Source organism: Gobio gobio (genome assembly GCF_949357685.1).
Source record: "Gobio gobio genome assembly, chromosome: 6".
Lineage (NCBI taxonomy): Eukaryota > Metazoa > Chordata > Actinopteri > Cypriniformes > Gobionidae > Gobio > Gobio gobio.
Window position 1 is genome coordinate 48657570 of NC_137102.1, and position 12493 is coordinate 48670062.

The 12493-nt window shown below is 45.5% G+C and overlaps 2 protein-coding genes across 5 annotated transcripts in view; one reads left to right on the top strand and one right to left on the bottom strand.

The window, feature by feature from the left end:
* The window catches only part of camsap2b (calmodulin regulated spectrin-associated protein family, member 2b), a 123758-nt gene that overhangs the window by 49132 nt on the left and 62133 nt on the right, over positions 1–12493 (top strand). For 2 of the 4 annotated variants that reach the window (XM_079818958.1, XM_079818957.1), the window contains exon 4: positions 2422–2499. The exons of the other annotated variants lie outside the window; for them this stretch is intronic. In XM_079818958.1, coding sequence (XP_079675084.1) covers positions 2422–2499 — 78 coding nt within the window. The remainder of the gene's footprint in view (positions 1–2421; positions 2500–12493) is intronic. 4 annotated transcript variants of the gene reach the window in all.
* LOC307127613 (sterile alpha motif domain-containing protein 9-like) overlaps positions 1–12493 on the bottom strand; it is a 62672-nt gene that overhangs the window by 16447 nt on the left and 33732 nt on the right. The window contains exons 3-4 of the mRNA XM_079818956.1: positions 10975–11096; positions 1972–2029 (exon numbers count right to left, since the gene is read on the bottom strand). The gene's annotated coding sequence lies outside the window, so the exon portion shown is untranslated. The remainder of the gene's footprint in view (positions 1–1971; positions 2030–10974; positions 11097–12493) is intronic.

Below are 12493 nucleotides of genomic sequence, written 5' to 3' on the forward strand. Positions count from 1 at the left end.
AAGTGTAGGTGAACTTAAACTGTATGGCTATGCTGGTATGCTGTGTGTGTGTGTGTGTGTGTGTGTGTGTGTGTGTGTGTGTGTGTGTGTGTGTGTGTGTGTCAGTGTCCTATCTGTGTGGATGCGTCTCATGTCAGCTAATCAAGGGACACTGACACACACACACACACACACACACACACACACACACACACACACACACACACACACACACACACTCGACGCATAGATAGACTCGCGTCAGTTTCCTGCTCACATCGAGTTCTCTTTTGCTCTTGAACAAACAATAACACAGAGGATTTTGAGTATTCTCATATTAGGAGTCTTAAATTAGTTAAATAACGTCTTAAATGAACTTTAAAGAGTTGTGAGGAAATGAGATGCGCGGGACCGCGCGTGAGATCCGCGGTTGTTCTTAAAGTGACAGGAGCACTGATGATGCCTGTCATTAATGTTCATCAAAGAACAACGGGAACAGAGAAAATTGTAGCTTTAATGATGATTCATCTATATTTCATTTATTATTTATGCAGTTAAGGAAGGTTTGATAACTATTACATTTCTGTATAACAGGGAAGGCCATGGGTAAATATAACATTTATTATTTTGGTGATTTAGGTAAAATGGTTTAAAAAAAACACAGCAGAACCACAGCGCATCTGATATGACTGGCATAACGCTGGCGAAGTTAGGGACCGTCTGCAAAGTTACATACAACATTGAAACGTGTATAACGTTACCAAACTTCACTAGCATTTAAAGAGAATGACAGTCATAAAACTGACTGTAAAGTGTTCATCTAGGTGTCAGGTATGATGCACACATTTTGATATTTAATAAAATAAACTGTCAAATCATATGGAAATATGGATATGCATTATTTCACTTGGATACTGTTTGGGCTCTAACACAAAATATGCTTGATTTAAATGCATCGTAGCTGAACACTGATGAGAATATTTATTGAGAATATATTTACAGAGATAATATTAGAGATTATATTTACGACAAATTATTATTATTTATGCGTTATGCGTTGCTATTGACGACGGCCATTAAGTAAAGAAATCCCACAGAATCTAGCTTAAAAAAGTGCTTAGAGCTGCTTTAGTTATTTGTTGTTTGTTTAATTTCAAATATAAAACTTGTTGAAATGTTTTAAGTGTGTGCATCTGTTCTTTTTGAACACTTTCATCTTGTTTGAACAAAACCGTGATAATATTGATAACCGTGATAATTTGGGTCACTATAATCGTGATGTTAAATTTCCATACCGTTTCATCCCTACTTTAGTGTGAATAAGTAAAAAAGAACTACAAACACCTTGAATTAAATACTGGCCTTCTGGACTTACAAAATTTTGAGCAGGAAAATATAACTTTTATTTATTTTATCCTATGATATTAAAATTAATCTAGATTTAAATTACATCATGGGTGTGGCTTGTGGTGATAGTGGCACCAGTTGCTGCGGTAAATGTGGCATATTCGAGCGATTCTAAAATATTCTCCTGTTTAAATGCATATTGCCTGCCGTGCACAGTTAAGCTGATGCCACCGGCGTGGCGGTGCCACCGGCTTGGGCCCGTCATCGCTGCTCGCAGCTTTAATTGTGTTTAAATTTTCAACTAAATATCCAAATAAATCTAATTAGTAAACTAAATTAACCATATCAACTAAATTACTGATCTAATTACTGATCTAATGCCCACATTGTCACTGTATGATTATTGTAATGAGCTGATGACATCACTGTTTTCTCCGGAGCGGCTGTACGGCTGAATAAAATTCTGTTGTATTATTTTCCTGTTTAACACTGTGAAGCTGCTTTGAAAAAAATCTGCATTGTAAAAAGTGCTATACGTATAAATAAAGTTGACTTGACTTTAACATCATGCTGTAAACTAAAATCTTAACCTTTCTTTTGTAGGAAGTAGAATATCAAAATAGTATGTTCTGTTGTTTATCTTACCTCTGGTGGAGTATGAAACGACTCTAAGCTCTGTCCATCCCTGTTACTAAGCATGCAGCTGACAAGACAAGTAAAAACAAAGACATATTTGAGTTAAATTCACACACAGTAATTCACTGTTTCAGAGGCCCATTACTCTACACCACAGGATAATTCATAATTGCACACATCTGGGCATTGTTTCCTTAAATCAACTATATACCTTGCCCAGGCGTCTCAAAAGTTTTCTTGAAAGCCATTATTTAACCATTTAACCATAAAAACATTCATTTTGATCATAATGTCAATAAAAATATGAATGGACAGTTTATTTCTAAAATGTGTGTAAATGAGTCTGTTAGCAGAATGCACAGAAAAATGTGTGTGTGAAATTAATCTGTGTTTATTTGTTCTTGTGTGTCCCTATGTAGGCTACATGCTTATTGTACATGTGTTCATTTTCCAATGCAGGTAAATGAACATCTTAGAGACCTTTTGGCCCAAGAACATAGTGTCCGAAATATAGGAGAACCTTGCGCAGTTCAAAAGGTGAGGAGATATTCAGAATATTTTGAGTCTGAAACTATTATTTTTTTCCATAATGCCAATAATTTTATTCCTTAAAATTCATCTGTGATAATCAAAATTGACATATTTTTAAAAAACATCTCTTCCTGTGAAAATAATTTCAGAAGAAGAAGACGAGGAGCGAATTAACAAAGTGTAGACACATTGTAAATAAGAGATTCTTTGTGCAGTGTAGACAGCTTTATTGATTATAACGGAACTTTGTGAGATCGCAATAAACTGAGATGAGTGACAGCTTTTTAGTGATTATGAAGGGAACTGTCTTTGTGCACTTTCTAAATTATAATCCACTCAGAATTGGAATAAAAGTCAACACATTACGGTAATTTATATGATTAGCCTTTTGCTTTACTATGTCATCAAAGAACAGCTAATAATGTGTTTCTAATGTTGCACAAACCATGTTCCCGTTCACCATCTCAGTCAGACAGATGCCTTCTAAAAATCAGCATCCTTAGAAATACTGATAGAAAAAGCCCTGTCTGCACATTGATGGGATTGGTTACAAGTTTGTGACAGTAGGAGAGAGGGGCGGGTTCAAACCACATTTTTGAGACTGTCTTTGCAGTTTTAAGGAGAAAAAACTCAGCTATAGTGTAGGGATGCAACGATTATAGATTTAGTTGGTACAATTATAGTCTGAGGAATAATCAGAGTTTCACGATTATCACGATTATTATGCATTCATTAATTTTTTACAAAACTACTAATGTATAAAACCACATGAACACTCGTTAGATTTTAAAGTGTTATTTATTGCTGACTTTTGAAATAGAAAGAACACAGTAGCCAAAAACTACAGCACAAAATAATCATCAAAATCTACATTCCTTTTGGACTTGGGGTAGAGAACTTGGAAATTATGGTAAAAAAGGATTCTGCAACAGTTGGTTGTTGAACTGCAGCTAAAGCACCACCAGTCTTATGCTAAAAGAGCATAAGAAAAATGAAAATAAATAATCCATACAAAGATGAACTTTGACTGGACTTAATAACTAAATGACTATGAGTAATGACTTAAGTTGATTTTCAATATTTGATTACATTAACAATTATATTTCTATAATATTTAAGTATTATTATTATTAATATAAAACTAATATTAACTTTAGGGGGAATAAACTGAACTTTTATTGTCATTAATATGTAGTCATCTCATTGACGGGCTCTGATAATGCATTACTAATGTTAGCAATGACGACTCGCCGTTTTTATTTACCAAACAATTCCTTAACGTTACCTTTTCAATTAAATGACCCACCTCCTCCATCTGCGCTAACCTAACGTTACTTTGCACGAACATGCATAACTTTGTTCAACTGTCATGAATATTTGAAATGTCCATTTACATTAAGTACAAGTTAGCCAAACATAGATGAACCTTACCTGTCCAGGAGAAAATTAGCAACGTTGGCATCAGTCTTCAAATTATTCTCAGTTTCAGCCGTCTCTATCTTTCAAAGGCATCTCAAATCCTTGTTTTATTTCAGACACTGTCACAACGTTTTTCTGATTCATAATGAGGTTGTTTAGGTTTCGTAAAGTTAGACATTGTTTATCCAAAAAGTTTGTAGCTGCAGCTGTTGTAACTAGAGCAGAGCTGGCCACCCGAATGCAGAAACACTACTGACTTCGTGATTGGTAGACAGGTGGAGGGTGGCGCTTCAGGCCAAAACACAACATGTCAACATCAACATCAGTTGAGGGCTGCAACTTCCCTTTTAAAATGACAATATCTTGGCCGGACAACCGTTGTCAGTGATATAAATATTTGAAATGAACATGATTTCTTAATGTCTAGTGACATATCAGGGCCATTTTATGATTAATTGAAATACATTTCTTACATACAGTTCCTTTAAGCATCAACATTAAACAGCATCTAAATCAAAACGTCCTAATGTTACTGAATAAAATGCCAGGATGAGCTACAGGACCGTGAAGCTCTGGGGTGTTATTGGACTCTATCTACTCCATCTGCATTTGATCATCGCTCTGAATCTGATCTGTATGTAGTCTTTGACAAAAACGCTCAAAATGTTGCTTTTTTTAATGAGACATGCCCACATTCAAGTGTTGATTAAAAAGGATTGCATTAAAGGGGCTATATGCGTTTTTCTGAAATTTAAACTTGCGACTGACACCTGTGGCCAAAAAACAGAACTGCTCTTATTTTCTGCTCGCTCTCGCAGCGTAGGTGACGTCACATCCGCAGACAGCGCGGGAAAAAAACGACCCGACAGAAAATAGGAAAAATAGGATACAGGCTTATAGGTGCACCCACTGTGAGTGGACAAGGTGTCAGTATGCTCATCAGGAGATGTTTGAGTCATAAATGGTAAAATAAAAAGGCTATTGTTACGTTTATTTTGGGGAAAAAGTTGCATATAGCCCCTTTAAGCTAGAATAAAACAGATTTTTATGTTTCAAAGCAGAGACTCTTTGAACGTTCGTTCTTTCTTTCTATGTATTACATGTTCAGATATTCATACAATATTCAACGCAATGTTTCATTAAGTAATTTGCCACGCCATTTTTACTCAGTTATTATGTATTACCTTTAATTGAGCCAGCGTGCAAAGCTGGGTGATGATCCCGCAGGTGCTGCATCCCTCTGCCATAGTTAATCTACGGTAGTAAAGCAGTAGCCTCCGTGTCTCCGATAAGCACGTCACTTAAACTGGCACGCCGCTGGTGTAACCTTGTTTTCATTCCGTACAACAGAAACGCGGTGTAGTGGAACCTTTCCGATTCATTAACCGTGACGTTTTTAAGCGAGGTTAATCGTGAAACCGGTTAATCGTTGCATCCCTACTATAGTGTTTACTGTTGAATGTACACATGTTCCCCTTCGAGGGAACTCGCACTGCGTGGTCGAGTGACGACACTCTGGGAACGCCCACAGTGTTACGCATCTGAAGTGTGAATGAAATCAAGCCAATCTGATTGGTGGTGCGTCGTGACGTAGTAGATGACGGCATACCCGGAAGATACAAAAAGGTAGCTGATGCAAACGCACACTAGCTTTTTTGCTCTTCAGCGAAGCGCTATATGTGAAATTGTCTGTCTATTTGGTGTTGTTTTGTCACAAATATTGTATCCAAAGATGGCTAGTGAGCAACAGTTCACGAGGTGTGTGCACCCGTGTCCGCGATTCATTTCGGGCACGGACACACACCTTTTGTGTGTGCAATGCCTGGGCGTGCAGCACGCTAGGGCGGTAGCGAGTGTGAAAAGCTGCCGCTCAAGGTATTGCGCTCACGGCTGGCCGTGTTCAATGAGACCGGCCAAGCCCGCGAGCCCCAGGGTTCTGGGCCCGCTATTGCTGAGGCACAGCGGCGCCGTAGATCATGGGGCTCGCAGCGGGACCTCGTGACAGGATATGGGACTGCTGAGGCACTTTCCCTATCCTTGTCCGAGGACTCCGATGTTCTCCCGGCCCGTGTGGAAGCCCGCGATGCGGCTTCTTCCCGCGGGGCGGAGAACCCGGCGTTTTTAGCTATCTGGCTCCGAGGAGTCGGATGTGCTGAGCGTCGAGGCGGGTGCAGTGGAGCCTGAGCCATCGCTTCACGCACCCGCTCCAGAGGAGCTAGTGGAGGTTTTGACCCGCGCCGTGGCCAAGTTAAACATCGATTGGCCACAGGAAGAACCGGAAATCCAGCCGCCCAGTAAGCTGGATGAACGGTTCTTCAGGCGCAGGCCTCAACCTCCACGCCGGGGTCTGCCTTTTTTCCCGGACCTACACAATGAGTTGTGTAGGTCCTGGGATAAACCCTATTCGGCCAGACTCACCAGCCCTCCAGTACTCGACTTCGGTAACGTACTGGGGGCGGCCGAACAGGGTTATGGGACACTGCAGAGAGTAGAGGAAGCTCTCGCGAGCTACCTCTCTCCCGAGGCCGCTTCGTCCCTCAAGACCCCGGTATTGCCCACCAAACCAGCGCGCGATACATCAACGCTGGTAGGGAGGGCATATATGGCGGCTGGGCGGGCTGGTAGTTGCCTGCACACTATGGTGGTGTTGCAGGCCTACCAGGCCGACCTCCTCAAGGAGCTCGACGAGGGCGGGGGCCCGTCTCCGGACGATGTCCTCGAACTAAGGAAGGCCACCGATTTGTCTCTCCGCATCGCCAAGGAGACGGCCCGTTCCATCGACCGCTCCATGGCGGGTATGGTGTGTGTGGAGAGACATTTATGGTTAAACCTGTCGGGGATGAAAAAGAGAGAGAAACACTTTCTCCTAGATTCCCCGGTCTCGCCTTCTGGGCTTTTCGGCGGCGCGGTTAACACCGTCGTCGAGAGGTTCCAGGAGGTGAGAAAGCAGGTGGCGGCCTTCCAACAATATCTCCCTCGTCGATCCAGCTCCTCGGGGAAGGCTGTCTCAAAGGGACAGCCTCGGCCGTCTACTAGCTCCTCGCACCGGCAGGTGCAGAAAGAGAGCGTTGCTTCTCGCGCCCCTCCTGAGGGAGCTTGGCAAAAGAGGCGGTGCTCTCGTGGCAAGCCTTCCGAGCCTAAGGTCGATCTGAGGACCGTCCTAGCTGCGGCTGGATCGCTGAGAGCCCCCCCCCCCCCCCCCCCCCCGGGATGGAACGACCGAGGTCGTCTTCCCCCCGGAGCTCTTGGGAGATCAGTGCTGTGTTCCCGCCGTCACAGACGCTTCGGGCCTCACTGATCTCCCGCACACGCGTACTGTCTTCGCTGCCTCCAACAGGACTTGCGGCTGGACAGCAAACGTGTGCACCCACCGAAAATCGTTCCCGACTTCTCCCTGCTGGTCAGCCGCTTCAGGGGAACGAGGCTCGGTTGACACCCGAGGCCAGCCTCGAGAGGCTGGTTCCCTTAGTAGATTATCTTGGCGCATGGACATGCCTTCCGAGTGTATCTACATGGGTCCTGCAGACTGTAGAGCTGGGTTACAGACTACAGTTCGGTTCTCCTCCCCCGAAGTTCAACGGTGTGGTCCGGACTGTGGTCGGCCCAGAGCAGGTTCGGATTATGGAACAAGAAGTACAGGCTTAGCCAAGTTAGCCAAGGAAGCCATAGAGCGGGTTCCGTTGGCAAACAGAGACTCCGGGTTCTACAGCCGGTACTTTATAGTTCCCAAGAAGGATGGTGGGTTGCGTCCGATAATAGATCTCAGGCTCCTGAATCGGTCTCTGAGGAGATTCAGGTTCAGGATGCTCACAATTCCAGCCATCGTGAGTCAGATCCAGTCCGAGGACTGGTTCGTCATGATAGATCTAAAGGACGCATACTTCCATATTTCCATCCTTCCAACCCGCAGGAAGTTCCTGAGGTTCGCTTTCGGGGGCGAAGCGTACCAATATCGGGTTCTTCCCTTCGGCCTGGCACTCTCCCCTCGCACCTTCACCAAGTGTATGGATGCAGCACTGGCTCCGCTGAGACTCCAGGGCATCCGTATACTAAATTACATCGACGACTGGCTCATACTGGCCAGAACGATGGTGATACCACATAAGGTGCTTGGGGCTGAGACTCAACACGTAGAAAAGCGTGTTGACGCCCTCCCAGAGGACCACATTCCTGGGAGTCGTATGGGATTCCACGTCGATGCGGGCACGTATGTCTCCCGCGCGCGTGGAATCCATACTGGCGACGGTCTCCAGAGTGAAGCCAGGCCGCAGCCTCACTGTGAAGCAGTTCCAGAGACTGCTGGGGCTCATGGCAGCAGCGTCCAACGTGATACCTTTTGGCCTGCTGCATATGAGACCCCTACAGTGGTGGCTTAGGGCCAAGGGGTTTTCCCCGAGGGGAAATCCGTTTCGTATGATCAGGGTAACGCGCAGATGCCTTCGTTCCCTCGTCATATGGCAGAAACCTTGGTTCCTGTCCCAGGGGCCAGTGCTGGGAGCATCATGTTGCCGGAGAGCCATTTCAACAGATGCCTCCCTCACTGGTTGGGGCGCGGTCATGGAAGGCCGCTTTGCGAGAGGTCTGTGGGAGACCCGGCATTCGTCATGGCACATCAACTGCCTGGAGATGCTGGCGGTCTACAAAGCTCTGATGAGCTTTTACCCGGACCTCCGCGGCCACCATGTCCTGATACGCTCAGACAACACTTCGGTTGTCGCGTATCTCAATCACCAGGGGAGTCTGAGGTCGCGCCCTCTATGCAGACTGGCGCATCAAATCCTCCTGTGGTCCCAGGGGAAGTTATCGTCCCTCAAGGCGATGTACATTCCCGGGGACCAAAATCAGGGAGCAGACATCCTGTCGAGGCAGGGGCTGAGGCCCGGGGAGTGGCGACTCCACCCAGAGGTGGTGGAGGCCATGTGCGAGAGATTCGGCCCAGTGGAAGTGGACTTGTTCGCGTCTCGAGAGACGTCCCACTGTCCACTGTGGTTCTCTCTCAGGCATCTAGCCCCATTGGGACTGGACGCCATGATGCAGACGTGGCCGAGGCTGCGTCTGTACGCATTTCCGGAGTTCTGGAGCGGGTCCGCCGGGAGGGCATCAGCCTGCTCTTAGTAGCACCCCGGTGGCCCACTCGAGTATGGTTCTCGGACATCATAGCTCTGCTAGACGGCTCTCCGTGGCAGGTTCCTCTGAGGAGGGATCTGCTCTCTCAGGCAGGGGGCACAATATTTCACCCCCGGCCAGAGTTGTGGAGCCTCTGGGTCTGGCCCCTGAGGGGGCTCGGTACCTAGAGGCGGGCCTGTCAGCAGAGGTAGTCGAGACCTTACTCAGCTCCAGGGCTCCTTCTACCAGGAGACTGTACAGCCTCAAGTGGAATGTATTTTCCACTTGGTGTAGAGAGCGTGAGGTGGATCCAGTTAACTGCCCAGTGGCTTCAGTGCTGGAGTTCCTCCAAGATCGCTTCTCCGCTGGTCTTACCCCGTCCACCCTGAAGGTGTACGTGGCTGCCCTTGGGGCTTTCCACGCACCTCTAGGTGATGGACCTTTGGGGAAGCACCACCTGGTTGTACAGTTCCTCCGTGGGGCTCGGAGGATGAGGCCGGTAGCTCGCTCCAGAGTCCCAACCTGGGACCTGGCGGTGGTTCTGGAAGGGCTGGCTGAGGCCCCCTTCGAGCCACTGGAGCTGGCTGAGCCTAAGAACCTGAGCCTGAAGATGGCCTTTCTCCTCGCCATTACCTCTCTGAGGAGAGTGGGAGATCTCCAGGCCTTGGCGGTCACGCCAACCTGCCTGGAGTTTGCCCCCGGCGGAGTAAGGGCCATCCTTCACCCTAGACCGGGTTACATTTCCAAGGTTCCATCTCAGGGAGCCCGGTCTCTGGTTCTTCAGGCTTTCCATCCCCCTCCCCACCTGACAGCGGAAGAGGGGAGACTTCATCTGCTCTGCCCAGTCAGAGCTCTGAGTATTTATCTAGAGAAGTCTTCCCATTGGAGAAGGTCAGACCAGTTGTTGGTGTGCTTTGGCTCACCCAAGAAGGGGCTGCCTGCGTCAACTCAGACGATCAGTAACTGGATCGTCCAGGCTATAGCCACGGCTTATAGGGTGCGCAATTTGCCTTCACCCATGGCCGTGAGGGCCCATTCCACCAGGAGCATGGCTTGATCAGTGGCCCTCCTTTCTGGCGTCTCGCTTCAAGAGGTATGCGAGGCGGCCGGGTTGGCCACCCCGCACACCTTCATACGTTTTTACAGTCTGCACCTCCCGGTGACGCCTGGTGCTCGAGTTCTTGCGTCCTGAGTGTGCCTGGGTTTCCAGCTTCACACTGCGATGTGGGGGTGATTTCGGTGTGGCCTAGTGGGTATTAACGTTCCCAGAGTGTCGTCACTCGACGACGCAGTGCGAGTTCCCTCGAAGGGGAACGTCTTGGGTTCTGACTATAACCCTTGTTCCCCGAGAAGGGAACGAGACACTGCGTCTCGTCGCCACACCTATCACGGCTAGAGCGCTTGCTTCATCGCAAAAGAGCTAGTGTGTGTTTGCATCAGCTTCCTTTTTGTATCTTCCGGGTATGCCGTCATCTACTACGTCACGACGCACCACCAATCAGATTGGCTTGATTTCATTCATACTTCAGATGCGTAACGCTGTGGGCGTTCCCAGAGTGTCATCACTCGACGACGCAGTGTCTCGTTCCCTTCTCGGGGAACAAGGGTTATAGTCATAACCCGAGACGGTTTGGCATATTAAAAACACCACACAGACATAAAAAAACATTACAACTTTTCACCAGGGATTTTTATTTTTGGATTCTGTTTAAAACTGACTACAGTGATAAATTAATGTCATTAAATGTGTGCCGCAACACCCTCTGGGTGGTTTCTATTGGAACTCTATGTTGATTACGAGCCACTTCCTCTATTCATATTACTCAGCTGTTGTAAAAGATTCAGAAGGATTCAGGTAGGTGTATAATATGCTCTTTTCAATTAAATTATCTCAGGGTCTACTCGGTTCACTACCATACCCCCTAGGCCTACGGTTCAGATAACAACCAAGCCTACCTGGGTGTGGTGGGTTAGCCTCTTCTAGGCTCTTCGCCCTCGGAAGACAGCTATGCCTCCCAAGCACTCCCCACGAATGTTGCGAATGGTTGGCAACCTTAACCAAGGTTGTCGGGATATCACTATAAAAGATAAGACATTTAGACATTCATCTCATGATACCCCAAATGGATTCTTACTCTACAGCAGGGGTCACCAACCTTTTCAAGCCAAAGATCCCTGACCTCAACCTTGATGAAAGGCAAGATCTATCTATAGATTTTTCATGGCCGATTCAGAGGTTTTTTTTATTTCCGAGACCATCTGTCGTTTTTTTCTTTTCTTTATTTAAGCAAATTTATTTGTTGTTTATTTGCTCTATAACAGGCCAAACTGACCTTAAAAAAATTGCCATTTGAAATGTGAGGCAACCACTGCATTTTAATTACGATCCAAACAAAGATACACATATGTAGCATGAGCAGTTGTTTTTTATTTAAATTATTGCATAATTTCAAGACTTAGAGTAAATACAGAATGCTCTGACTTTAGCTTTGTGAAATTGTAACATAAGACACACCTGCACAAAACAAAAACAGATGGACTGAATAAAAATGCTAATTCACTCTCTGACAGTAGGAGGTGCTTATGGAAAACAAGCGTTTATTTGGGTACCACTGTAAAATGCCATAGAAACTATTCTGAAGACAGTCAGTTTTGTTCAGGGATACATTCATGTAACCCCCCCCCCAATTCAATATCTATATTTTTCTTCCTATATTTCAAGCTTCCCAAAGAGTGATCTTGCTGAGCCTATTAGGCTGGTCCACTTCATGTGTTTTTACAGATCAGATATTTATCTGATTTATCAGAACCATTACATTTACACTTGGCCACATAAATGTGTCTCCACAAAACGGATATAAATCCAATCTTCAATTCCCACGCTATATGCCTGTTCACATTACGTATATGAGTTCACATCACCAAAATTTTATTGATCAACAGTTAATTCAAGGACCGAAATGAGAGAGTGGCATAAGAACTGATCATTTAGTTTATTTACCTTTAATGATGATGATGATTGTGTATTGAGCGTCTGCAACGATGCGTGCTGCAGTAGCGCTGTCATCTCTAACTATAACATCGGTTGATTTGTGCTGTGCGAATTTTGAGCAGTGTTTCCCCTACAATGTATTCACAGATTTTCAGCGCCACTGCAGAATCTTCACATGATTAGTAATATCACATTCACAGAGAACTAAACAAAAATGTAGTCTGCTTACACTTACACAATATCACAGGGCTGTGATATTAATCTTATTTTATTTTCGCTTCCAAGTATTATAAAAAGAAGATATGAGGTAAAACTATTATAAACTATGCTCACCTGATTGGTGTTGCGTCATGACGTAACTATGACGGCATACCCGGAAGATACATAAAGGGGAGCCCAGGCATAGTAATGGCAGTTATCGCTCTTCAGCATAGCGCTCTGTGTGAAATCTGTCTGTCTATTTATTGTTGTTTGTCAAAAAGT